Here is a 26,466-nt window from a genome sequence, read left to right on the forward strand (position 1 = left end):
AAACTAATCCGCAAGATAGGGTGTGTGTTGTTTCAAGATACTATCACGAAATGGCGGAAAATTGAACTGTGCTACCTTGCACCAAACATGCTTGCTGCTCAATTGATGTGCTGAGGAGTGTGAGTCGTCCCTGGAGCTCTGTATAAAGTCGAGGATCTTCCCCAGTCAATTAACATCCCTATCCCCATCATCTTCTCCTCCATCGCCTCTCCTCCCTCCACTCCTCTTCTCTTTCTTTCTCGATTCTGTTGGCTGGTTCAACATCGCAATCTTTATATTGTTTATTTAAGTCCTTTTTTTTGACCGTCCTCATTGCATAATCCCAGACCCCAGTACTCTTCTTGACCTCTCTCATCCTTTCGAATTCAATCTCCTCAAATTACTTGCACCATGAAGAATACCGTCTTTCTCATGTTGGCTGGCACTGCCATTGCCATGCCCGTCAACAACAAGGGTCTGCCATTACGCAAGTCTCATGGCATCGAGAGTCGCACTTTCGGCGCCCTCGGTGCCGGTATCGGTGGCCATGCCTCCGGCGATGTGGGTGCCACTCTTAGTGGCCTCGCGTCTGTCCTCGGTGGTGCTCATGCCGCAGGAGGCGCTCACTCCGGCGGCCTAGGATGGGCTGGCCTTGGTGCGAATGCTGGTCTTGGTGCAAGTGTTGGCGGAGGCGCTGACCTAGGCGCTGGTCTTGGTGCTAGTGCCCATGGCGGTGCTGGAGCCGGTCTGGGTGCTGGTGTCAGTGGAGGAGCCGACTTGGGCGCTGGTTGGGTGCTGGTGCTCACGGCGGTGCTGGAGCCGGTCTGGGTGCTGGTGTCAGTGGAGGAGCCGACTTGGGCGCTGGTCTGGGTGCTGGTGCTCACGGCGGTGCTGGAGCCGGTCTGGGTGCTGGTGTAGTGGAGGAGCCGACTTGGGCGCTGGTCTGGGTGCTAATGCCATGGCGGTGCTGGAGCCGGTCTGGGTGCTGGTGTCAGTGGAGGCGCTGACCTGGGCGCTGGTCTGGGTGCTGGTTGCGGTGCGGGTCGCTGGTGTCGGCTGGTGCTGGTGCTGGTGTGTGTTGGTGGCGGTCTTGGTGGTGACGCTTCTGGTGACGCTTCTGCCGGTGTCTCTGGGGGTGTCTCCGGCGGTGCTTCTGCTGGTGTTTCTGGCGATGCTTCCGGTGACGCCTCAGGCGATGCCTCTGGTGAAGCTTCAAATGGCTTCCCTGGTGCAACTGGCGTCTCTCCTATCACCTCCCCTGGTGCTTCTGGTGAAGCTTCTGGTGATGCCTCCGGTGATGCTTCAGGCGGTGTTTCTGGCGGTGTTTCTGGCGGTGTCTCTGGTGGTGCCTCTGGTGAATCTTCCGGTGATGCTTCCGGTGATGCTTCAGGTGGTGTTTCCGGCGGTGTTTCTGGCGGTGTCTCTGGTGGTGCCTCTGGTGAAGCCTCTGGTGAATCTTCCGGTGATGCTTCCGGTGATGCTTCAGGTGGTGTTTCTGGCGGTGTTTCTGGCGGTGTCTCTGGTGGTGCCTCTGGTGAATCTTCCGGTGATGCTTCCGGTGATGCTTCAGGTGGTGTTTCCGGCGGTGTTTCTGGCGGTGTCTCTGGTGGTGCTTCTGGTGAAGCCTCTGGTGAAGCCTCTGGTGAAGCCTCTGGTGAAGCCTCTGGTGAATCTTCCGGTGTTCCTTCCGGTGATGCTTCAGGTGGTGTTTCTGGCGGTGTCTCTGGTGGTGCCTCTGGTGGTGCCTCTGGTGGTGCCTCTGGTGAAGCTTCTGGCGAAGCTTCCGGTGACGCCTCTGGCGGTGCTTCTGGCGATGCTTCTGACGATGCTTCTGGCAATGCTTCCGGTGACGCCTCTGGTGAATCCTCCGGTGATGCTTCGGTTCCTGCCCCGACTGGTGTTAGCCCTACTGGGGAGGACACCGATGCTACTGGCACCGGTACTGCTCCCCTGACCTGGAGCACCAGCGTTAGCTTCTCTTGGCCCGGTGCCACTGGCTCGGCTAGCGGCTCAGCGTCTGCTAATGCTGGAGCATCTGCTAATGCCGCTGCCAACGCTGCCGCGAGTGCTGGAGCATCTGCTGAGGCCAGTGCCAACGCTGCAGCATCAGCTGGAGCGGATGGCTCCACCTGCGGTTGCGAGTGAAAATTCGCAGTCTCACACTGCCGCAAAGGCCAACACGCGCATTCATGGCTCACTCTAGCCGGCGATGTGAGAAATTCATCACGCGAACCAGGTTGAAGGAATTGTGATGCTCATCAACCTTCAAACTCGATCCAGATCCGAATTTCGACTCTTCAAGGATGTTGTAAATTGGAAATTGGTGTCTCATTTACACATACACGCTCTTTATGTCTGCTTATACATCGTGCGGAAGCGAATTGGTCACTTTTGTCAATTAATCACATCATTGTTAGTGAATCACACATTTAAGGTATCTGCAACTTTTAATTTTATTGAAGCTGTCATCAACCTAAGACATTAGTCACGGCTGAAAGATTCACTGCCCGCTCGACGCCTCGTCTGCGAGCCCGTATATTCGGCACTGGGTTCAGCTGAAGACATTGCTGGGTCTGGTTAAAGCAAGGAAGTCCACGTCGCCGTTTTTCTAGAAGCGCAAATGTCTAGAAGACCGGAAGACCACAGAGCATTGATACGGAATGGACGCAACCAATTTCGACTGATAGTCTTTTCACTACATTTTCGCGGCGATATGATTCCGTATCTTTGAATTCCGCCTTGCGGCTAAGCCGAGACCCATTTCCAGACCTGATCGGCGGTGAGAATAACCGGAAGGCGGAGAAATGCCAAGCGGGAGGGAATTCTGCTGCCTTCCTTTCCGCTCCAGACTCCCCCTCATCCATGCGCTATCTTATCGTCTGACCAACTACATCCACTTGGACGAGTCTCCGCCCTTCCACTAAACTACGGCGATGCCGTGGGTGTATTGACCGTGAGATTCACCAGCATTACTGCTGATCTCCCTTCGGTCAACCCACAACCGTACCTTGGTCAGTAGCCTCTTACACCAGGCGCAAATGGACCAGGAGGAGGCTCCGCCGCCTTATTCGGCTGAAGACCCGTTGATCCCGCCGACTCATAGTCGCAATGGCATCTCGCAAGATACCCGACTGTCGCGAGGAGATGAGTCCGCTGTGACGCCTGCTACAGGCTCGACTACGAGCCGGTCGTCCACCCCCGTGCGTTCCGCGGTCGTCCCTACACATTTTACATCTGCTGCAGCCTATTTTGAGGAACGTCCACCCACGGTTCTCGATGGCAGTCGCGAAGTATTGCATCATTCGATGGCGATCTACCCGCAGCTCAGCCAAAGACTTTCCTCGACGTCCCCGATGCTGGAGCTCACGGGTAGAGGAAGTGGCGCAGCAGGACTGGGACGTGTTCTTGCGACATCTGTTTCCACCGCAACTAGGTCTGGCCTCTGCATCGCGCCATCTGCCCCGGCAACTTAGAGCGGAGATTCAGCGAGATCGTAAGGACCGCCCGCAGGAGACAGACGAGCAGCGACAGGCGCGCATCTCGGCTGTAGTAGACGAATGGAACCAATGCTTTTTTGAGCCGCGAGCGACTCACCTCAGCTTCGTCTATGTTGGGGAATCTGACCCCGCGCCGTCGTCTGCGCTGTGTCCTCGATGCTACCCAGCTGCTACGAGGGCAACTCAACAGCCCGCGAGCGAAGTACCGCAAACCCTAGCCCGAATCCGGGGCCTCCTGTGACGGGTTACCCTGCCCCGCCGTTCAATGGCTGGCCGGCTTCTCCAAACCAGATTCATCCATACTACCAGCAGCCAGCCCCCTATGGTCCATACGGTGCAATGCCCCAATTTCCACCTCACGGGCCCGTACCAAATTACCAGCCGCCTCAGTACATACCGCCCCCTTTATCTGCTCCAGGCGTCCAACAGTGGCAATGGAATCAATGGGCATATAACCAACCACAATATGCGGCCCAGCGCCCCGAGAAGAGCAGTGGGGCTCTTGGATGGATTTCATCCCTGACGTCTCAAGCCCAGAAATATGGGGAACGTTTCGCAGAGCAAGCGCAGCACTACGGAGACCAAATCAGCACGCAAGCGATGCACTATGGCCGGCAGGTTGAGGATCAAGCACTTGCCCATGGGCGATGGATCGAAGAGCAGGCGCGCCTTCATGGCCGTAAACAGGGTGCATACCCTTCTACACCATACGCCGCTCAAACACCATTTGCAAGTTCCGGTCAGGTAATGGACGTCTCGCAAAATGCAGCTTCACTTTCTTCTGGAATCAACACACCTTCCCGGCCAGTCCATGAAAATCCTCATTCACACAATGCCACTCCAATTCCTCAGGGGGAAGCTGCGAACTCCCGCCGGTGTGACAACAACAACAAGGCTCAGACGGTAAACACTGAGGCGAATGCACCGGGTCCACGGCGTTCTTCGATAAGCTCACTCTCTTCTCAATCATCACTCAGTTCGATTGACACCATATCGACCACCTCAGACCTGAGCTCCGCAGACCTTGCAGCGGTTCGTACGCAACTACAGGGCCTGCAAAATAGCGACGACCGCACCCAATACGCAGCGGCAGTCGATCTTCGGCAGCAACTAGATACGCTTCGAGAGTCCAGACGCGAGGCGAAAGTGTCGGGTCTACAGAATCGGCGCCCAAGACCGAACTTGGCACAAGGTAGTGGCACCGACAGTAGTGACTGGGGGCGTTGGGACTCGCCTGAACAACAAGCACGTGAACTGGCCGAGCGCCGTGCCATGAAGGCCGAGCTCCGTCACACTCAACAAGCCTTCCGGGATGTTGTGCGTCATGCACGGAACGAGAAGCGCAACAGAAGATTGGCTCGACAAAACAATCGGGTCCAGGGTCCAAGAAGTTCTGGACCGCCTGTGGAGAGTCGTCATTTACTGAACGACTCCATGGCAAGCTTGTGCCTGGATAAAGATCAAGCTCCAAAACCAGTACATGTGCAGACTGAAGCTGCCCCCTCTTCGGAAGCGAGCCGAAGCGTATCGATTGTACCCAGTGTAGCTGCAGACCCTATCTTAGGGGCTACACCGAGAATTACGTCTGCCGGACCGATCAATGACGCTAGTGACGGGGGTGTCAGAGTTGAGGAGAGAAAGAGCAAAACCCACGGCCGCCTCAAGGACATCCTCAGACCACTAGGGTCCAAGAAGCAGCCAAAAGATAAAAGCTTAACAAAAGCGAAGGATTCGAAGAGAGACACAGATGGTGCTTAAAGCTCGGGTTGTAATTGTGTTTATTTTGCATTTCTCATGTTCATACCAAGATATCCCGCGTCTGCCAAACTTTCCTTTATCATCGCACATGTTTGATTGATCTGAGATCAACGAAGTTGCGAGGACCTGCTTTCTCAAAGTTGGCCGTTTTCCTGCTCCCCAACACCAGAACGGTACCATAGATCTTGCATACAGTGGTGCGAGAGGCCACTCTCTTCCAAAAAGAAATGACCCGCATTCAAAGCGAACTTGCCGACATGGGTCTCTATTCACACGTGCCAAATGCTCCCAGGTCTCCGTCTTATGACTGCTGGCTTTCGTTTCTCTCGACCAGATCACCAACACCCAAACCGCGACCAACCTTCACCTTGACCATCTTCTCGCCTTCCTTACCATCCTCTTTCTTGCCCAGATCACCAACCTCGTCTCCTTCGTCAGCATTTTCCTCGCCGTTGCCGTTGGCCTTTTCATTTTCACGGTCACGTTTCTCAATAGATTTCCAGTCCAACCATTGCTTCTGCAGGTCCAATTTCATGGCATAGGCATCCTCGCCATCGGCGTAGTATTTGCTCTCGACCTTTTCGACCTCAAATCCCAAGGTATCGCGATATAGGTGCAGAGCGGCAGTGTTGGACATGCGGACGTGCAGGGAGACGTAGTGCGCACGGTGAGACTCGGCCATTGCGCGCTCTAATTGTTCATCATTAGTGACTTCTCTGTGGAACGATGGGAGGACCACGGCATGAGAGAAACCCATGGGAGTTCAATTCGAAAAAATGAGGGGGAAAAACGAATTGCCCAAAGGCTGATATGAGCTTCAATAAGCCCTTCGAAAGATGATCTCGCGGGCATCACAGAGTGGTGTGAAATGGAGGAGGGGAAGGCCGGGAAACTCACGACTCATGCGCATCAGGCGCTCCGCAATTCCCAGCCTGCGATGCGTGCGCATCACACTCAGACTCGTAATATGACCATGTTGCACACCATCGGTAGGCTCTTCCTCCATCTTCGCCAGAACATACCCCACCACCTTGGGATACTGGCCGGAGATATCACCCGCCATGCCAGGTCCAGACCCGGATTTATAACCGTTCTTGGGCCGAACAACGGCTACAAAGCTCAGTTGAGGCCATGTCAGGGCGTGGTAGAGGTAGTATTTGAGGAAGTAGTTCTCGGGGAGGTTGGTGATGTTGCAGGTTTGAATTGAGGGGAGAAGGTCGATGTAGGAGGGGAAAGATGAGAGAGGGACAATGTCGACCATTTTGGAGGCGTGGTGAAGGTTGGCAGACCGCTTGGTGCCGCCTTTTTACGAAAGAAGATTTAAGGAACAATTGAAAGAGTGAGGGCCCACACGAATTGGGAGAAGGGATATGTGGAAAAAGACGGACCACGCAAATGATCGTCTTGGATGGTGTTGCGATGGCCGCGGGATACACGGTCATGTGACTGGCCGGTGTGGGCCATCTGATGAGAGCTCCGTGATGTTCGCCGTTTGGACATCGTCGCGCCTCACTTGGTCACTGTCTTCTTTCCTTGCCATATGAATTACAATAATTATTGAATAGATTTGATTATATACCACATCATGGACTTGAGGATACTCAGAGATGTGAGAGAAGAACTTGACAGAGAAAGAAAGGGCCAAAATTCACTACAATATCTCCCAAGGTCTACCCTAACGAGGCTTGTAAGGTCTATGCGTTAGAATTCACCACCCACATAGAACTATACCCTCAAAATAGTAAATAGCAAAAAAGCCACGCATTCCAGACCTCCAATATGTTGGAATTCGCCTCATCATCTTATACGAGACATCCACAAATCATTCATACGTCAAGGTAAACGATGATTCCTGCGCCACAATATTCAGAGTATCGAGGCAATTTGGCCAATAGAAGGTATTACATGATCCCGGTTAGATTGAACTGCTACCGTGAATGTCTATCGTTCTATGCCGGCAATGACTCCATCTTGCAGCTGTCCAGATGGGATTTATCGCAATTAGAAAGCCTTGAGAATGTCGGTTTTTCGCCTGATAATCTTCCTTGCAGGCCCTTCCTTATTGACTGCCCGTGCGTCGAAGGCCGACGGGAGCTGGCGCTCGATGAGACGTAACATCAAGGCCGACTTAAAGTGATTATACTTTGGATGTCCCCAGGTTGTGCAATACTAAGTAGCTACTTTCCAGTTTTCGCACCATTTCCCTCCGTTGATTGAACCTGATTACTTCACGAGCCCGCTGGGCATATGCGTTGCCCCTCACGTCGAGATACTTACAAGTAGGTTTAGATTAATTCGCCCCTCGAAATCAGTTTTCTTTCACTCTAGACGGGCATTTGGGAACATACTGATTTATTCGGCTACAACCTGTCGAGTAAGTCTAGTGACTCTCGCAAAGGGCCCCCCTCTGAGAGCAATTAACGCTAACTCTAGATTGTGTATGGGCGCCATATCGGGCTCAGTGGAAGTCACTTGAATCGTTCGATCTGGGTGATTCAATCAGAGTAGAACCGGGCACTTGCTTGGTTTTCCTTCCTTTTTCCATTTTCAAACTTCTGCATCTTGTGGGAAAAGGTCATGGTACCTTTGAGACACGTTGCTGTTGAATGAAGAGGAAAATGACATATCTGCAGTGGGTAAGCCACAGTCGCCCTGGTCGATGCCCACTGTAGAGCAATTGACCGTTGGTCTATGAAAGACCTCGACCGGTATATACAACAGTTTCTTTACCATCGCCCGATAACCCTGGTAGCTAGGGGCTGAGTCCATGGAAATGCACTGAGATATGCTAACTGAGAATTCAGGGCGAGCATGCATTCAGTTTCCAATGACATCTTGATCGAATTATTTCTTGGAATCTCTCAGATTTTATCCGAGTCAGCTCTGTATTTTCCATGTCAGAACTTGAAGCCTAAGAGAGTAATTCGGCACGTCAAAGTCACAGACACCCATGCCAGAAGCTGAGCGAGGAAGCTGCGAGCGATGAGATTGAAAATCAACTGAACCATGACTTGGCTATCAGACTAGACCATGGCTCTGACATTTGGGCAATGCAACTGGAAGATGAACTTGTTTATTGTCTAAATACAATAAACAGAGGGCTATTTACATGTCCTTCCTGTGCTCACCCACCATCCTCATCGCCTCCCTCCCCATCTCTCTCTAAACCCCCGCCTCCGCTCTGTTGACGTTGAGACCCGCCGACAACCTCTTTGTCTCCTCCATCTGGTCGACCAGGCCTCTACGAACCGCCACCTACTCCGGCGTCTTACCGCGAGCGAGAGCATCCTCCAGCATCGCGGCGAATTCGTCGTCAGTGATGCTGTATGACTCCGGAGGATTCTCACCGTTGGCGACGGTGTCGGATTCAGTGACGGCCTGAGGTGCGGCCGTGGAGGTGTTGGCGGTGCTTGCCCCTGCTGAAGTGTGACGTTGGATCACAGGAGCATAGTCACCGGGAGGAGGTGCCAGCGGTCCACCCAAGGCCCAGCGCGTGTGCTAGAGTAGAGAGAACAACCCCCTGAATTAGAAAAGGAGACTGAAGAAAGTATCGTCATGAGGGGGATGGTATCTACCTTCTGAGCCTGAACGAGCCGGTAGCACTCGCTCACGTTCGTCCGCGCGTGTCTTTCACCGAGCTCGTCGCGGCGCCATCGGGAGTTCAGCGAGGTGCACAATTGGCCTGCAACAGCGCTGTCATCCACGCGGCGGTTGCTCTGATGGAGCCAGTCAAACCGCTTGGCGCGCACGCTCCGGTAGAACACGGTGAGGGGGCTAGGGTCCTGGGTTAGCGGTGCCGGGGGGAGAGAGGTGGATCCTTGGGGGCTCACATCTGTGTCTTGGTCCTCGGTCAGGTCGATGACCGGGATGTCCTTGGGAGGCACAGTTGGAGCGGCGACGGGTCTCCGCTGGTTGGGGCCGACGACTGTTTCAACAGCGGCGGCAGTCGTGGAAGCGGGGGCTGCGTGGCGGGCAGCAATAGGAGGGAAGGCCGGCGTCATGGCCGGCGCGGTGCAAGTCGTATTCAAGAGCAGGGAGGGCGTCTGCTCAAGGGAAGTAGAAGGGCCCTGACCTCGGTGGGTGGAGAGAGCGTATGGAGGTGTCAGGAGGTCAGGTGAGGGATGCCCGGCAAGAGATGGTCGACGACTCGCCTCACGGTCTTCGAATGGAGAGAGGCACGAAAAGAAATCCGATTCGATTCCGTGCTGAGGGTGAGGTGAAGGCGAAGTGATCGAAAGTGGAGAGAATGGAGACTGGCTCGTGCCCGTGGCGCTGGGGACTGGCCCTTGAGGTCTATTTCGGTTGGGGGCCATGGGCGCCTGCGTGGCACTCACTGTAGAACCAGGTCGAGCGATCATTGACTGGAGGCCCTGGTAGTCCGCAACGAGAGAGTTGTGAGTGTGGGCCAGATCGATGTATTGCTGTCTCCATTTCTCTGCTTCCGCCTTCACCTTGTCCATTCGAGATCGGTGATTCGCGGCTGTTCGACGCATTCTCTGCAGTTCTGCCTCGAGCTCCTGGACTTTGCACAGGCCTGTTTGAGGGTTCACCTGCTCGTATTTGCCTAGCGCATCGCGGTACTGGTTGCGCTCGAGGGTGACAGTGTCAAGGCGCCGTCGGGAGCTCTGGAGGCGTTGTCGCAGCTCTTCAATCGAGTTCTTTTGAGAACCAGCCGCCGAGCTGGGGTGTGGCGCTGAAGACAGGTTCTCGATTGGAGCGTAAGGAGAGATATGCCCCGTGCTTGACTGGCCATGACACAAAGCCTCAAAGGCTGACAACCGATCCAAGCTTCCCTCGCCAAGGCCAAATCTGCTGTGGATGCTGGAGCTGTGAGAGACACCAACTTGGCCTTTTTTGGTGCCGGAAGTCAGGTCTGTCCGGATGGGCTGACCGGAGGCAGGCTGACTGCTGGCTGGCTGGTTCAGGGTAGGTTGGCTGGGAACGGGCTGGTCGGACGTGTGCTGGTCGGAGGGAAGCTGACTGAAAAGCTTTCCAAAATCGGTGAATGGATCGAAGTCATCGCCCAGTTGAAACAGTGAGCTAAAACTATTTTGCTGTGTAGAGAGAGAAGTAGCGGTCTCAATCGGGGTGTTCTCTAGGGGTTGAGTTTGAACAGAGGGTTGAGTTGAAGATGATTTGATGGTGTTGTCCTTGGGTGTTGGGACATCTTGCCGGTCAAGGTTACGCTGCTTATGAGATGAGACATCATGCTCAATCCCGAATGCTTCTCCATTAGTACGCTTCTTATTGGCGTGGCTCAGATCTGTTTGAAGAGGCTGGTTGGCCGGGGGCTCAATGACAAGCTTTGCAGAATCGTTGAATGGATCGAAATCATCATTTGCGTCAAACAAGGAGGCGAGATCATCTTCCTCTGAAGGGTGAGATGGAGCTGGTTGAAGGTGACCGTTTCCTTGAGGTTCAGTCTGAATGAAAGGTTGAATGGGAGATGGGTTGGCGGTGTTGTCCTCGGACGTCGAGACAGTCTGCACACCGAGGTTGCATCGCTTATGAGATGAGGTATCATGCTCAATCCCAAATGCTTCTTCATTAGTACGTTTCTTCGTCAGATCACCCAGGTGTACGTTGGTAGACCGATTGGAGCAAGACTCAAGGACAAGCTTTTCACAATCATTGAAGGGATTGAAATCATCCTCGGCGTCAAACAGGGAGTCGAGGTCATCTTCCTTTGGGGGGTAAGAAGGATCCAGCTGGGAGGGCTGAGATCCAGGGGAAAGTGTAAGCCCCAGATCATGAACTGGTGTGCTTGTGGGATCCATGGGACAAGACTCACGAAGGTCCATTTGGGTTGAGATCAGGCGTGGATTGGAACGAAGAGGTGATTGGGTCGAGGGGTTTTGCTCTGAAGTGTTGCTCGCACAAAGAGATGCTCACGGTGTGAATATTGAATCAGGAGGTGATCGTGTTGAACAGAGTCGTTTCCAAAAGCCGCGTAGATAAAGAGTAGGTGGTGGCGTGCGGAGGTGTGGAGAGTGAGGAAAGGTAGTCTGCTTGAAGAGTATTACTCTGAAGAGCCGTTCACACGGAACAATATCCGGTCACAGTAGAGAATGGACAATAAAGGTGATCAGAGTGAACAGGGCTATTGTCAGGAGCTGTTCACAGTTGGAGGAAGAGAAGGTCGCAGTGTGAAGAAAAGAGAAAAAGTAGTTCACTCGAAGGGTGTCACTGTGAGGAGTGTATGTAGAAGATTAGAATTATTATGTGGGTAGGAAAGTGAAATGATCACAGTGGTAGTTGCAACGAGTGAAGAGTGTAAAGAGGAAAAGAAAATATCATAACGCGTGAGACGTGGATTTATAGAAGCATCGTGGTAGCAGATGTTTGATGCCTTTTTTTGTTTATACAGAAGCGAAAGTATTCTATAGGCAGAACCTATGACCGCCTTCTGCCTGCTATTTTTCTCTATCATCTACAGGAGGTCACCGCTCTAAAGCCTATAGTAGGCAGAAGCTCTCATACTCAATGTTTTTTTCCCTATCGAGTCAGTACATGTGATAGACAGATTAAGGATTTGTTTGCTTATCTACCGTATATCATAAGAGCTTCTTACTATGAGAAGCAAACAAAAGAAGGTTCAGGTACCATAGAATGCTAGATCTAGTCACTTCTTATCTGTTCCGTCGTTATCGTGTGATCTTATGTTTGTGTCGCGCAAAACACTAGACCCGTATGACGTCTGGGCTCACCGCCTTATAAGCTCCCCTCGTCACGTGTTTTCACCTTAACCTTCTTCCGTCTCACCGCCTTGTTACCGCCCTTCGGTCCGACATTACTCCGAGATCCACTCCACGCATTTCCACGCGGCATCCCACCATCAACATGGAGAAATTCCTCAAGCACGGTGGGTCGGTCAGAATTCTGCCGTCCCAAACACGGCCCTCCTCCTCGTTCTCTTCGTCCCGCTCCGCGTCTCCACAGCTTCCTCCTCTGGCCGGCTTGCCAACTGTGACTTCGTCTACCTCTCACGGAACACAGCCGATTCCCTTTCCTAGCGCTGCAGTTCAGCGAGTTCCTCTGGGCCCATTTCCTGACGTCCACATTCAGAACACTCCACCTTCTCGGTCCGACTCTGAGGTTTACTTGCCTCGTCTCACTTGGGAGCCCTTCGACACTACCAAGATCACCTACATCCCCGGCCACGATACTTGGGCTACCAATAGTCCAACTGGTCCCGTCGATCTTGGTGTTGCTCCCTCGTCTCCTGGCCTTCTTAAGCAGGCCTTTGATAGTGCCTCTGGATTTCCACTCGCTTGGGGCACTGATCTCTTCACCGAGGGCCCCAACATGAGTGTCATCCTCTGTACAGGTGAGTGAGAGCTGCCTGTCGTACCTAGCTATACCTTGCCGTTTCTTGCACGTCATTTTGATCTGAGCGCTGACTAAACTCCACGTTAGCGGGGTATGACCATACCATCCGGTGAGTAATCCACAAGCACCGCTCTCTTCATCTGAGAGCATGCCCATCTCTCTTAACCTTTGCCGGCAACTGGAGAGTAAGTGCTAACTTGAGATATGACAATTCTTTAGCTTCTGGGAGGCACTTTCGGGAATCTGCTCCAGGACCATCCAGCACCCTGATTCCCAGGTCAATCGGCTGTGCATCACCCCCGACAAGAGATACTTGGCTGTCGCGGGTCACCACAATGTGAAGCTCTACGATGCCAAGTCCAGCAACCCGCAGCCCCTGATGACCTTTGAGGGGCACACCAATAATGTGACCGGGGTTGCTTTTCACTGTGAGGGCAAGTGGATGGTGACCAGCTCCGAGGACTGCTCGATCAAGGTCTGGGACGTCCGCAGCGGCGGCCTTCAGCGCGACTACCGGCACGACTTCCCGGTCAACGACGTGGTCATCCACCCCAATCAGGCGGAACTGATCAGCGGTGATCGTGGTGGCATGGTTCGCGTGTGGGATCTGGGTGAGAGCAAGTGTATTCACGAGCTCGAGCCCGAGGAAAACAGCTCGGTGACCAGTGTCAGCGTGGCCAGCGACGCAACCTTGTTATGTGCTGGAACCAAAAAGGTATGTCATCTTAACTCTCAACCCGATTTTTCCTCTCCAAGTTCTCACATCAAGTTCACTTCAAGGGAAATGTCTACCTCTGGCGGATGGTCCAAACTGAGGAAAAAGGCCTCATTATCCCCGTCGCTACTTTCTCGGCCCATCACGACTACCTCAATCGCGTCCTCCTGTCTCCCGATGTCAAGCACCTGGCCACCTGCTCCGCGGACCACACTGCCAAGGTGTGGAAACCTCGATCCCGACTACCCCCGGCCAAGGCTGCTCTCCAGGAGTGGAATGAAAACCAGGAGCGACAGGCCCAAATCGAGTCAACGGAGAAGCAGAATGAGGCCGATCCCCTTGAAGCTAAGAGCCAGGGGCACGACCTACTACGCATCTTCGACCAGGACCGCCACCTTTTGCGCTTGATTGGCAAAGACCCCCGCGAGGAAACTCCTCAGCAAAAATTCCCCGCGCAACCGGATGGACCCCCCATGGACCCGGTGAACAAGACTCTTTTCCTCGAAACCACCCTTTCGGGTCATCAGCGATGGGTCTGGGACTGCGCTTTCTCCGCCGACTCCGCTTACCTAGTGACCGTGTCCAGCGACCATTACGCTCGCCTGTGGGAGCTCAGCACCGGCACCATCATCCGCCAGTACAGTGGTCACCACCGCGGTGCCGTTTGCGTGGCGCTGAACGACTACTCCGAGCCTCGTTGAAAGAAATCCTCACGCCTCGGCGGATGCCCCTGATGCATGTTGTGTTCACCTGTCAATTTGCGCTTGTGCGCCCTTGTTTTGAATTATCTGCGGGCTTGCCGGAGAATGGAGTTAGGGAAACATAGCGTGGCGTTGGACGGGATTTAGTGTATTGCGAGATCTTGGCTCGTCCCTGTTTAGGATGGACAGAGCAATGGAATGATGATATTCCCCATGTTTCTAAATGTGCCGATTTCATACCCTTACAATAGCATGTACATTACTAGTGATATGGAGATTGACTCTTTACTCACGTAGGAGCCACTCATCCCCATTGTCCCCATTTTGACCCGACTGATCGACGAATAGCAGGTTCAGCTCTGCCCTCACGACCATCAGCAAGATCATAGATTAGACCATACGGTTCTTACTGAGGTCGGGTATTGTTTCAAACAGACTCTGTTTTTCAAACTCGGGAAAAGGCAAGCATAAACAGTGGAAGTTTTCGCTTGAACAATTCAAATGTAAATCGGCCAGTGGGGTCTCATAATACACCAGATCGGAAAATAGCAAGAACCAGACAAGAGATGACTGAGAGATCGATATCAAGGCGAGAGCGGAGGGGGGGGGGGGGGGGGGGGGGGGGGGAGGAGGGACCATCGCTCAATATCAGATGGAGAGACAAGAACGCCAAATGGAAGTTGCGCCTAGTTGACGGCGAACCACGTCACACTGACCACAACGTCAAGACCTCGCTCCTCGGCACCGGGATACTTGAAAGTCCACATGCCATCGCGGTTCACATCCCAGAATGCGCCAGAGGCGGAGTGCATACCGCGCTTACCGGCGTTGCTTTGCGTGCCGTCGGCCGCGGCGGTCTTGTCGATGATGCCCTGCTGAACGATGGTGCTGTTCACCGTGAAACGGTAGGGAGCCGGCTTGGTGGACTCGAGGGGGCGGTTGCAGTGATGAGAGCCTTGAGGATGGTGTTCTGTCAGAAGGAGCATTAGTCGATCGGTATTCCAGGAGAGTACTTGGTGGTTCTGGGGAGAGAGGTGGAAAAGGGACAAGAAAGGGTATCCTGCTCACGATGATCTGTGAATTCCAGGCGCCGACGAGACTGTGCTCATACTCGGTGGCATCCTTCAAGGCAGAGTCGCAAGCCTATATATACGGTTTCTTGTGTAAGTATACGGATGATCAGGCTCAGGCCGTTGACCCATGTGTCCGCTGGCATTGAGGTAAAGGCGAGGGACGATTTCCCGCCATGCACAGGCGGATGGGACTACCACAAGGATGGAAACGTACATCGGAGGTAATCTTGGTCAGCTCCGGAATAGGAACGGGCTTGAATACGTGCACAGTCAGCCATTGAACCCGATGAAGTATAGAGATACCTTGAAAGCAGGAGCCCTCCTACTCTTTTGCGACTAAAAAGGCGGATCACACTTACGGAGACGGGAGCGGCCTCGACAGCCATTGCGTTTGATTTGGTAGAGTAGATTGACGATAGTCTAGCGCGATAATACTGGATCAGTCTGATGCTCTTCCCCATTGACGGTGCTGGTCTGCACAGAACAGAGCAAGAATCCGAGGCCAATATCGCGGTCGGCAAAGTGCAAGTGCACCGATGAGGCGTGCTCCGGAGATAATGCGGGGAGGGGGGGGGGGAGGGAATTGGCTTCGACGAGGAATGCGGGCTTCTCGGCAGACGGCAATCTAAGCTGGGACAGCGGGCAATGGGATCGGTACTAACTTTTGGGGACCGAGACGATAGGAAACACTTTGCGGCTTGAGGATTGGCAGGCTGGTAGCGTCAGGAGGATGATTGATTGTTTTGGAAGAGTGGCATCGTTGCGCGGGCTTGTTCAGCCATGTGGACCTGCGCATGAAACCCCCGAGCGGTGGACCACAAGCGCGGTGATGACTAATACACCGCATCTACACCTCAGCTGCAGTGGTACTCAGCAGGTATCTCATCGGCCAGTTAGTCAGGGGTAGGTACCAAGCGGTACCCCCTGTCTTGGGCCCCTGAAGCCTCCACTCGGCGGCTTTCGCGTACCAATTGGGTGAGCCGGATCACACGAATGCCAGTGAAAGCTTCGACTTGGGAACAACGTGCGCCAATGAATTGCTTTTGCAGTTCAGCATTCAATTTAGCATCCAGTCTAGTGTCTAATTTGGCCATTTCGGGCCATCATGTCGAGTGGCAGAGTTGAACCGAAGCAGACGAGATCCAAACGCTGTACAAGACGATTGATGAATTTGGGATCAGCTCTATCCACGTGAGACGGGAGATGCGAAGTACGGTCTAGGTTTGATAACGGGCCCCTAGGAAAATGGTTCATTTGGTCTGGACATGAGTGAGCTATGGTTAAAGACGGGAGCTCTGTTGTGGGATTTGACAAGTTCTATTCAAAGGCGAGGTACGAAGCCGATGGAGGCGGAAATATTCACGCAACACACTAATTTACAATCTGAAAGTATTCCACAATTAAAGACCAAAAAGACGATGAGATCCTGTCATACAATATTCAAAATAGAACATGACGTAATTGGGAATGTAACTACGTGGGCATGTACCTGCGCTCCTGAACACCAAGGCCCTGCTGTTCAAGTACCTCTCACGGCGAACTCGAATTTATCTCCCCGATTCAGATACACAATCTTGTCTCGCAAGCCGGCCATTTCAACTTCTGTCTTGAAATCTTTGAGTGGACTCGCAAAGACATTGTAATCATCATAATGAATAGGAATCGTCAGGTCTGGCTGGATCAGTTGAATCAACTGCACACCTTGCTTTGCATCCATGGTGACCATCAGAGCGAGCGGGGCGAGTGAGGGGGATGGAACAGTGGTACCGCCTAGATGAGCCAGCATCAGATCGATGCGCTCGTCACGGTAGAGCTCAGGGATCCTTTTGAGTTCATCCACCATAAGAGTATCTCCCGTGATGTAAATTCGATAGCCGCAGGTGAACTTTTCCACATCACCAGGGTCGACCCCACCGAGTTCGACCATCCAGCCATTGGTTGGAGGAATCTGGATGAGGCGATGGTGTCAATGCATAGTCGCGGGCGGTACAGGAACAGATATTGTACTGACTGCTTGGACCACTGAGTTTAGAGTGTCCACGATAGGATGACTGGGTACGTGCTTCCCTGGCATGCCGGTCACGCGGATTTGGTGACGTCCTTGGGACACCTTGCTAGAGATTTTCACCGCAGCAGATTCGAAATGGTCTAGCGCTGTGACGCTCGTGAAGGGTTCGGCGGATCTCTCTGTGAGTTGTTTGTGGGCATGGGGAGTCGTGATGATGGGAAGGTCGCGTCGAAGAGAAGCCTCCACTTCCTGGTCAAAGTGATCTCTGCAGGTATGATTAGATGTACTCAATTTGACTGTACGCTCACTGGGATGAAGGGAGACAGCTCTGACCCATGATAGTGTGACAAGAGAACCAAGTCAATCCGCGGTAAATTATGAAGATCAACGGCGGGATTGGTTTGTCGCGTGGCAGACACTCCCGGTCCGAGATGGACATGATCGCCGGCATGGAGGAAATTGGGCTTTGGTCGATCATGAATAAGTCGAATTCAGCGCTTCTCATTCTGGGAGGATGTTGGAAGATGAACATACATCGGTCATGATTCGCACTCCCATCCATTCTCTAATTTTGTGAGCTTTTTGCCCGACAGCCTCGAAGGGACCTAGACCGCATCCGTGTCACCAGTAGTGACTACTTACACGATGGTTGTCGCAGTGCCGATAAAGTAAATCGAAGCATTCTCGCCCCCATTTGGCTGGGACGGATGAAGCTTGACTTCTTTAGGAGACGGCAGACTATCTGGCACTGTGGCACCTTGAGGAAGATCGCGGGTTGCCGGAAGATCCTCTTCTATATTGATCCCAATATGCTGCATTGTTCCAGATCTCTCTTTCTTGGTACTAGATGTCTGGAGTCTTCAACAAAATGGATTGTAGTGTCCCTGAGATGTGTGCCGAGAGATGGTGAAACGGTCGCTTTTCCAATGTTCCAGCGGAGCCTGGTGAATTTATTTTCGCAATTGTTCTCATGCATCTGCGGGGAATCAGCCAGTTCAAGTTTATGCCTGAGTGTCTGATGCAAAGCAGCTTGGTGCTTGTGATTCCAGTTGCGTCGGTGTGCTCAGAGTGATGTAAGAAGACTACCCACCCTTAAGTTCTCGGCACCAGTCAAAATCAGTCTCGGCTTTTCTCGTGCACCGCAAATAAGGCATTCCATCTCCATCTCAAAAGAAGATAGTAAAGTTCAATCGGGTCAGAGCAAATTCCTATCACACCATTGACGAGCAATGAAGGCCGTGAATAAGTGGAAGGCTGGGCCAAGCGAGTTCAGTCGAGTTCATGCATGCGGTCGGCCAGTTACGTCGATGCTTTGTGACGTCTAGATGGACTTTGACAGAGATACTATATGATGATCTTGAATTTCCAAAGTTGATGTTTCCCACTAATGTCCTCTGTGGCATGTGGCATGAGGAAAGAAAAAAGATACGGACTCTTATTTAACGACCGTAGCCCAACAACTTCGCGCAAGATACCTTCATAGTGGTAGTGATTAGGTCTAGAAGACAATTTAATTGTGGCTTGAGTTGCAAATAAGGTTAGCCAGCTCCACCGCATTTCAATTGGCTCTGGCCTTTCCCGTCTTGGCGAAACTTCCCTCTTCTGGAATAAGACGTGACCGTCGAGTGCGATAAGACTGAGAGTTATACAAAGCTGGCACTGGAAGGTTCAACGGTCTATTGCGAGCTGTTGAGCGGAAGAACTCCCAGTGATACTATCAACACAGAACGACGCTCCAAGACAGATTGTCAGAACCAAGTGAATGTGTGGCCTTCTGATTCTATCCTTCAAGAAGGGTGGGCTGCGATCTCTCACTTCATCATCACTGTAGAATGAACGGCTGCCGATAGCAGAGCAATGCCTCATGAGACAAGTGAGAGCTCTCTGATTTCATCAAGACTAAGCTTATTTGATCGTTGCTTTGCCGTCTGAAACCCAACTGCGAAACAGAAATCTGCCTTCATGACACCCTGCCTACAGTATTGACATGGTACAAGATGAGAATGTTTGCATGAGGGTTTCCCAATTGGGCACGACTCATCACCACACGTTGATGGCTGTCAAGTGATTGTGGCCCCTCTGAACGGCTGTGGAGCGGAGTTTGATTCAAATCTCATTTCGCGTCCATTCGTCTCTCACTCATCTCTCATTCATCTTCCCTTCATCATTTCCTCATCAACACTCTCGCCTTCAAGGTCTTTCTTCTATCATCTTCTCAAGTCTCTAACCATATTCTACATCATTCCTCGAATTCCCCACCTTCAAGCTAATCTAAGCTCTCTTTTTCGGACTTTTTCTCACGAACCAGCTGCGAAGCGATTTATCGTCAGCATCCGCACCCATCTTTCCCCCCCCCCCCCGGGTCCACATCTGTCTCTCACCTTTGGGACTCGACCACTTCCCAACCTCGATCATCTTCAGTTGTTGCTTCACCTCTCTCGCTGCTGAAGATGAATAATCAGGCTCAGTCGAGGCGCAACGAGCACCTCACATGGGTATATGACCAGCTCCAGGGGTGTGGGGAAATCTATCTGGAGCCGGCTCATCTCCGGACGCTGCAAATTCTGGCGCTCCCCACCCATGTGTCTGACAATGGGGAGGTGCTATTCCACCCCAGGTTCTTCAAGGCGCATCCGGCTCGAGTCCTCGGGGAATACCCAGTCAACCAGAGCGTGATGGGTCCGGCCAACCCACCTCGAGGAGTCCCACCCTTGTGTGACCCACCAAGCCTTGAAAAAGAGCTCTGGAACCATGTGCATATCGCAGATGATGGAGATCGTATCCAAGCGGCACGGGACAGCCTAGCGGATCGCTTGAGCCAGTACTGGCACGAATGGACGTGCGTGCAGCGGGTCCATGGCCACATCCAGAGCCATATTCTGGCTCCCCGATTTGGACGACCAGAGGGGTCTACCTTGTGTGAGCTGGGCGCTCTCCAGCCTTCTTTATTGCAGTATGTGACCTGTTCACCATCACAATGACCTGCCGCCAGCTAACCATTCTCCAGGGAGGTTGCGTCGAGCAATGACCCTCCCACAGCTTCGACATGCGCCAACAACATGAATTGGCAGATCGAGGATCTTCTGGAGGACTCGTCTCGGAATACAAACCCCCACACAATCATGAGTGTCCTGACCGAGGTCGACGCGGGGGCCGAGCCCGCAAGTCTCACTCTGCACGAGGTGCTGGCAGCCGTCACCATGATGAGGATCAGAACCTCTCATGGACCATGGACCAGCAATGCCATCCATCCGGTGAGTTTGAAGCATGCCTGATAATGACCCATCCAGCGTTTGCCCGAGATGCAATATACTTACAAAATCCTTCATCTCGCAGCTTCTCATGATCTCCTACACGGGCGATGGATGCGGGAGAATCACCCAGGTGTCTCTGCACGGCGAGACCTTGATCCTGCAATATTCGCCGCTGTGGGATTTCCAGCATAGCGACTCAGCGCCAGTAGAGCTTTTTGTGCGCTATTACCTGAGCGGTCTGGGGTCAGTATCGCTGATGGATTACGCGAATCCAGATGCCGATGCTCTGACGGGACTCGTGTCGAGCCTGACTTTGGATACCACTGCAGGGGGCTCTAGTGAAAAGATGGATGTGTCCTGACAAGTGCACACTGTAAGCTCAGAGGTCGAATCTTGTAAGATGACGCAGAGCTGGGACACGATTTGCTCTTCTTTTGATGGGGAGCTGTGGCTGGTCTTTCCCTAGTTATCCAACGAAATGATAAACGGGGCAATGCCGAGTAATTATTGGAATAAATCAAAAACAGGGTCCAAGAGGGAAATTTCAATAGGCGAAACAAGAATCGCATCCATTGGATGATTAGATGGATTTAAGCATAATAGATATTTAGCGTCTATATTCAGTATGTACAATTGAGAATCATGCTGAGTGATGGTTTGGATGTTCCGCGGGGACTTCATTGATACCGCCCATACGAAGATCAACCCAGCAGTAGGAAAAAGATGCACCAGCCGTGAGTTCATTACACTTCAAAATGCAGAGGAAAAGATAAGAACACCTGCTGCCACGGCGAAGACTGTCGACATGTGCATGGCCGAAATCATCGGAATCGTGCCGGACAAAACACCACAGCATTCGCGGTCATAGGTCACATTGTTCATCTCGGCGGCGACTTCAAAGACTGAGCCGTTGAAATTTCCATAATTGTAAAAATCAACAAGCAGGAAGTTGGGTGGGCGATCCCACATTGCTAGGAAGATGAGTTAGCAAGATACGTGACGACGTTTACAGTCAGAGATCAATGCAAAGGTGCAGGAAACGTACTGGTACAGTTCTTCGCCATGCGGCCCAGACTTCCAGAGCCGTTGACAGCATTGGTCTCGTTAATGACGGCCGTGTTCGGAATAAGAAGACTCAAGGAGCCGAGGTCGAGTTGAATGTTCAGATTGTGGTTTGCCAAGTACATGCGGTTCATGGCATCCTTGCGCGACAAATCCGGAGGCCGCTGCTGCGTGCAAGGGAAGTCGCGGTTCGTGGGAGAGAAGGGAGTCTCCCACATTTGTGAGAACTCGTCCATGAGCCATGGAATGGCTGTCTGATTGGCTTGATAATCCATGAAGAAAACAACCCGTTTCCCAGTCAGGATCATCTCGGACAAAGTGGGCCAGTCGTCGCGCGCCATGGGAATTTTGGGCGGCGTGTATACCAGGTCCAGAAGACCAGAGTTTTGAATCGGCGCGGTGAAGTTTCCGGGGTCAACATAGTCGTAATTGCCCACGAGGATAGTGACTACATCGTAGGGATGTTGACGAGCCCACAGGTTGACCTCCGAGAGATAGGCCTCGAGGGTGCCGACATTCAACAGCTCACACGAGGTGTGGCAGAGCATCATGGTCCCATTCTGGAGATGCGTCTGAAATTGCACTACAGGGACGAAGCTGGTTAGTTGCCGTCGTAGCCGAACCATGGGTGCACACTGTTCGTCTCGAACGCCTGGAGAGTACTTACACATGCGAATGCCGTCATCCAACTGAGTCGTCACGGGCAGGACTTGATTCGAGGCAACATTGCCCTTCCGAACGAACGGACTGTTGTGCGCTGCGACCATGGTGATGTTGGAATATTTCCGGGCGCAGAACTCGGGATAGTTATTGCAGGGGCGAGTATTCTTGACAGGGGTCTGCGTCGAAGTGGACGTCGCGGTGGCCGTCGCGTTCATGGTGCTGTTGCCGGTTAGGGTGGTTGTTCCTCCTCCACCAACCAGGACCGTCAACGAGTCTGACGTTGTGGTCGAGACGGCAGTCTGATTGCTTGAGGTCATTGTCGCATTGCGAGCAGTTTGGGTCGACACCATGACAGAGGAATTGCCATTAGCCAGGGTGACGGTCGTGCTATAGGTAATGTAGCTACCGGATGGCAAAGGGACATCGCCAGTCGTGATTGTCGTCGCCTGTGCTAGATCTAAAGATGTTGACGTGCCGGACTTGCCAAGGCTTGTTGAAGAGGCAGTCGGCGTCGACTCAGTTGTCGCTGTCGTTTCAGCAGCGGCGAGTGCCGCGAGGAGCGCCAGACCGATTGATGGCCACCTCATTTTTTGGAGGGGGGTTTGAGGTGTCGGGCAACGAATATGGCGAGGAAAGGTCCGTAGAAGAAGTGAAACCAGGCGAGGGATGGTCAGTTAAGGGCTGGAGGTCAACAAATCGCAGCGATCGAGATCCACCGCGAGGTACCGGTTGACTCTGGATTCACCTTTCGGTCACGAGTCACCAAAGTCACGCCACGCCCGAGACGTGACATTTCATTCTTCACGTCTCGCGTGCACCGTTCTTCCAACACCCTCCGACCGGTCTGTGCGACCACGACATCGCTCCCCCCTCCTCATCCCTTCGAAAGCAAGATGGGTTCTAGCCCACGCATTCATTTTTGAGGGGGTTCCACGACTTCTCTTTGGGCCTAAATTTGCATTAAACTGGAGCCTCAGAGCCAACCAGGGTCCACTATTTGTCGGGAGGGGAAGAGGCGCAGTGTACGGAATGACGTTGCAGGGAGCCGTGGCTTCCGTAAGGGAAACTAGATCATCCACTGGTGTCAAGAAGAACTCCACCGATGGTACAACACGACACCCTCCTTCCAAGCCCGCTGACAATAATACCTGGCAAGTTCCCAAGGTTCCAGCACTCGCCCACCGGTACGCCCAAAGTCTATCTCCAGTGCGTACCTGTAGCTGGTGATTGACATCAGCACACTTGGTCAAGATACAGGTGAGCGATCGCAGGTTGACGCGTCCGCGACTATCAAATTACGAGGAGGTCGAATAATCTGCGAGTTGGCGAGACGCTTGTATCCACGATCGCCGTGGCTTGTGGGGCGAGACTAGCGAAAAAGCCACTGACGATCCCATCGACAGCCCGCGACGGCAGAGTCCTTAGGCCGCAGAAGTGGATAGGGTCAAAGCCATGTTGCCTAGCACTAGATGAGGTCTCACCTTGCGACGCCCCAGTTCCACCAGTCGGCTCACCCCACGGAGATCGTGGTTGATCTGAACTCCTCGCGATGTTCTAGGGATCGAAGGTCTTTTAGCTCGTCCATCTCCGAGAGAATTTTTGGCTTCTTCCAGGCAGGGAGCAAATTGCACGAGATCTGCTGGGCTCGTCACTGTGGATTACTGTGCCGCTTTTTTGCCTACCATCTTCCACAGCAAATGCTGGGTGGAGGAAGAGTTTCTTGGGTGTCTAGACGTCATTCTCCTATTTGATTCTTCATCTTCTATTCCAGCAGAGGCTCAACAATCTCCTCCATTCTTCCCCTTCCCCTTCTTGAACTGGTTTTGTCGTCAACTATTCACCGTTGCTTTCGCATTATCGCAGCTGAGGTTGACAGACTATGGCCGTCGCGACGGGTGCAGCCGGCAACAGCCCACGCAGCCTGCCTGTTTTCCAACGGGCCGAATCAGATCTCCCCCAAGCTCGACGACGTCCATTTACTGTTCACTGGCATCGAGCTCTCCGCTCCTTGCTCCATGTGGTGGCTTTGGTGTTTATTATCCTGGTGATGATCGGGAACGTGGCCAACAAACCGGTCCTGCGCAGCACATACTTCCTTTACCTCGACCTTTCCAACGTCATCCCCCTGTCGGTACCCAATGCAGTCTTGATCAATTCCATTGCTCAGTCGATTGGTTTGCACGATTTCTACACGGTCGGGCTCTGGGGATACTGTGAGGGTTACAATAGTCAAGGTTTCACAGAATGCTCCGACCCCAAGGCCCTCTATGCCTTCAATCCAGTCAAGATTCTTCTGTCGGAGCTGTTGGCGGGCGCTAGTAGTAAGTTTTTTCTGTTCTTTCTTTCTGATCTTTTTTTCCATTTATTGGGATCAAAATTAACAACTTTGCTCCTCTCCTCAGTTGCTCTACCCAGCGAGATTTCCGGACCGTTAGACCTCGCCAAGGTCGCATCGCATTGGATGTTCGGCCTATTCATGGCCTCGGCTGTTTTGAATTTTATCATGATTTTCCTCAGCCCCTTGGCCGTGTCCTCGCGCCCCCCGCAAGCGATCAAATATCTGAAAGATCATGAGTTAGCCTCCTCGGTGCAGCTACCTCATCGGCGGCAAAGATTCGTGTGGCTCCGCTCCTTTCCCTTTGTGATCCTGTCATTCTTCACTGCGCTAGTCACGGTCGTGGCGGCGGTCATCGCGACAGTCATGTTCAACATTTTCGCAAACGTTTTCTCCAATGCGGATCCCAATCTGAACATCCGAGCCCATGTCGGCATACAGATGATGTCATTTGTCTGGGTTGGCACAGGATTCAGTCTCATCGCCTTCATCCTCCAACTTGGCTCATGCTGTGCTGCCTGCTGCGGTGGCCGTAGGGTTCAAAAGCGACTTCGGGCCCAGGGAATCAACACGCACGAAAAGAGGTCTCCTTCCAGCGACCCGGAGACGTCGGAAGCTTCTCAAGTCGGAGCAAAAGACTGAGGGTTTCTGTCTTGCCTGTCATGATATCATTCTCGATGTGATGCGCCCGTCGAGATTGTTCTACCTGCATTTCTGGCTCGCTTATTCACTAGAACGTGATTTTCCATCCCCCCATTGCTTTGCAAATATTGGCGTAGAAGGGGCGTTTCCAAATATATTTCTCTGTATCTAGTATAATCTGCTTCAATATATATTCATGACCCACTCACTCATGACGATTCATTTGAGAATTGATAACTTCCGCCATGTACCTACTTGCGTCGCGGAGGGCTCAAGAATGGTTGTAATTTCCATCAAGTTACTTACAGTCCTAATATGCTAGCCTGCTACGAGGTACCTCCAGCATCTAGAGATCAGCCCACAGTCGAAAGCCGACTGAGGTACCTGGTAGTGGGGACGGTGTCAGTTCACATTCACTAGTACACAATCCCGAAATGGCGATATGAAGATCCTCAAGGTGATTTTTATGTTTTAGGCCCGATTCCCGCTGGACTGAAACTGAAAGTCCCTACCTACCCTTCTACTGAAGTTTTTCGTTGTGAACCATTACTTATAGACTATGTCGAGATAAGCTCACTCTCATATTAATGCAACATGGAACGTCCGCAGTGAACTGTGGTCCCAGAGCGCATGTAGGAAGACATGCGGGACCAAACAGTCTATAAATACCGTTGCAAGACAAACCATCCTAACAGATGGTTTGGCTTAGACCTTTTGGCCTGATGGATTAACCAGTGAGCAACGGCATGGTAGGATTCCAGAACTAAAGCTTGGCCAAATGGTACCTAGAGCGGGTGAGGCATCTACAGACAAAAAAGGAGAAGATAGCAAAACAGACCATCGAGTATCTGCAATTAGAAATGCGCAATATGGATATCCAGCTGGATACTTCAAATTGAACATCTCGGTGGCCACCACCCGGGGCGTTTTCCAACCCCCACGCTATTCAAAGATAAGGATGGAGTCTGAGACTCCTCGCCCGGGTCCTCTCGCACTCAAGAATTGACGATGACTTCTAAAAAGATATACCAGATCTGAGTTAGCCCCGAGGGAGATCATTCTAGATATGGCGCGCAAAAGAATCACGCTAAGCCCGTTGGGGCTCATTTTGCGAGCAAAAAAAAGGAGAGGACTGTACTCGTGATGATCACGTGGCTGTACGAAGCATTGAGACTAGTGAGAGGTGGAGCACAAGCTGAGAGCTTGTGATTGGGTTATTTGTATGATCTCTAATTGGGCTCAGGCTGTCGATCGCTTTTCTTTAGCTCGCGAAATCAGCCCGAATAGGTAATTCCCGAATAGGTAACTGGTGTGCACTGCTATCAAGTCTAGAGGATAGTTGAGAATATGAAATAAAACATACAAAGGCATGAGGGCTCGTCCTGTCGAAGAGGATCGTGAAGTTCGTTTTGTCCATTGTGTGGTTTCTTGCACTTTTTGCAAATCATAG

At 52.4% G+C, this 26,466-nt stretch overlaps 11 protein-coding genes across 11 annotated transcripts; 6 read left to right on the plus strand and 5 right to left on the minus strand.

The window, feature by feature from the left end:
- Positions 1–390: 390 nt before the first annotated feature.
- Positions 391–2,124, plus strand: POX_d05745 (uncharacterized protein; the record flags this gene model as incomplete). Its single annotated transcript, XM_050114584.1, has 2 exons — positions 391–893; positions 975–2,124. The coding sequence occupies 2 exons, from the start codon at positions 391–393 to the stop codon at positions 2,122–2,124; spliced, it is 1,653 nt and encodes a 550-aa protein (XP_049969535.1).
- An 893-nt stretch (positions 2,125–3,017) lies between these two features.
- On the plus strand, positions 3,018–3,452 carry POX_d05746 (uncharacterized protein; the record flags this gene model as incomplete). The annotated part of the gene is made up of 1 exon (XM_050114585.1): positions 3,018–3,452. The coding sequence occupies one exon, from the start codon at positions 3,018–3,020 to the stop codon at positions 3,450–3,452; it is 435 nt and encodes a 144-aa protein (XP_049969536.1).
- A 180-nt stretch (positions 3,453–3,632) lies between these two features.
- On the plus strand, positions 3,633–5,234 carry POX_d05747 (uncharacterized protein; the record flags this gene model as incomplete). The annotated part of the gene is made up of 1 exon (XM_050114586.1): positions 3,633–5,234. One exon carries the CDS (start codon positions 3,633–3,635, stop codon positions 5,232–5,234), a length of 1,602 nt encoding a protein of 533 aa, XP_049969537.1.
- A 301-nt stretch (positions 5,235–5,535) lies between these two features.
- POX_d05748 (N-terminal acetyltransferase A complex catalytic subunit ard1) lies at positions 5,536–6,734 on the minus strand (the record flags this gene model as incomplete). The annotated part of the gene is made up of 3 exons (XM_050114587.1): positions 5,536–5,924; positions 6,132–6,536; positions 6,623–6,734. The coding sequence occupies 3 exons, from the start codon at positions 6,732–6,734 to the stop codon at positions 5,536–5,538; spliced, it is 906 nt and encodes a 301-aa protein (XP_049969538.1).
- Positions 6,735–8,489: 1,755 nt separating this feature from the next.
- Positions 8,490–11,011, minus strand: POX_d05749 (uncharacterized protein; the record flags this gene model as incomplete). The annotated part of the gene is made up of 2 exons (XM_050114588.1): positions 8,490–8,732; positions 8,810–11,011. 2 exons carry the CDS (start codon positions 11,009–11,011, stop codon positions 8,490–8,492), a joined length of 2,445 nt encoding a protein of 814 aa, XP_049969539.1.
- Positions 11,012–12,074: 1,063 nt separating this feature from the next.
- On the plus strand, positions 12,075–13,979 carry POX_d05750 (Target of rapamycin complex subunit wat1; the record flags this gene model as incomplete). The annotated part of the gene is made up of 4 exons (XM_050114589.1): positions 12,075–12,561; positions 12,651–12,672; positions 12,783–13,278; positions 13,344–13,979. 4 exons carry the CDS (start codon positions 12,075–12,077, stop codon positions 13,977–13,979), a joined length of 1,641 nt encoding a protein of 546 aa, XP_049969540.1.
- A 686-nt stretch (positions 13,980–14,665) lies between these two features.
- POX_d05751 (uncharacterized protein) lies at positions 14,666–15,438 on the minus strand (the record flags this gene model as incomplete). The annotated part of the gene is made up of 4 exons (XM_050114590.1): positions 14,666–14,949; positions 14,993–15,122; positions 15,267–15,305; positions 15,412–15,438. 4 exons carry the CDS (start codon positions 15,436–15,438, stop codon positions 14,666–14,668), a joined length of 480 nt encoding a protein of 159 aa, XP_049969541.1.
- A 1,133-nt stretch (positions 15,439–16,571) lies between these two features.
- On the minus strand, positions 16,572–17,878 carry POX_d05752 (uncharacterized protein; the record flags this gene model as incomplete). The annotated part of the gene is made up of 3 exons (XM_050114591.1): positions 16,572–17,000; positions 17,064–17,325; positions 17,703–17,878. The coding sequence occupies 3 exons, from the start codon at positions 17,876–17,878 to the stop codon at positions 16,572–16,574; spliced, it is 867 nt and encodes a 288-aa protein (XP_049969542.1).
- A 1,632-nt stretch (positions 17,879–19,510) lies between these two features.
- On the plus strand, positions 19,511–20,675 carry POX_d05753 (uncharacterized protein; the record flags this gene model as incomplete). Its single annotated transcript, XM_050114592.1, has 3 exons — positions 19,511–20,013; positions 20,068–20,314; positions 20,397–20,675. 3 exons carry the CDS (start codon positions 19,511–19,513, stop codon positions 20,673–20,675), a joined length of 1,029 nt encoding a protein of 342 aa, XP_049969543.1.
- Positions 20,676–21,064: 389 nt separating this feature from the next.
- POX_d05754 (putative secreted protein) lies at positions 21,065–22,626 on the minus strand (the record flags this gene model as incomplete). The annotated part of the gene is made up of 3 exons (XM_050114593.1): positions 21,065–21,285; positions 21,360–21,959; positions 22,044–22,626. 3 exons carry the CDS (start codon positions 22,624–22,626, stop codon positions 21,065–21,067), a joined length of 1,404 nt encoding a protein of 467 aa, XP_049969544.1.
- Positions 22,627–23,918: 1,292 nt separating this feature from the next.
- On the plus strand, positions 23,919–25,016 carry POX_d05755 (uncharacterized protein; the record flags this gene model as incomplete). The annotated part of the gene is made up of 2 exons (XM_050114594.1): positions 23,919–24,360; positions 24,442–25,016. The coding sequence occupies 2 exons, from the start codon at positions 23,919–23,921 to the stop codon at positions 25,014–25,016; spliced, it is 1,017 nt and encodes a 338-aa protein (XP_049969545.1).
- Positions 25,017–26,466: the final 1,450 nt, after the last annotated feature.

The sequence above is a fragment of the Penicillium oxalicum genome, chromosome IV (genome assembly GCF_001723175.1).
Source record: "Penicillium oxalicum strain HP7-1 chromosome IV, whole genome shotgun sequence".
Taxonomy (NCBI): domain Eukaryota; kingdom Fungi; phylum Ascomycota; class Eurotiomycetes; order Eurotiales; family Aspergillaceae; genus Penicillium; species Penicillium oxalicum.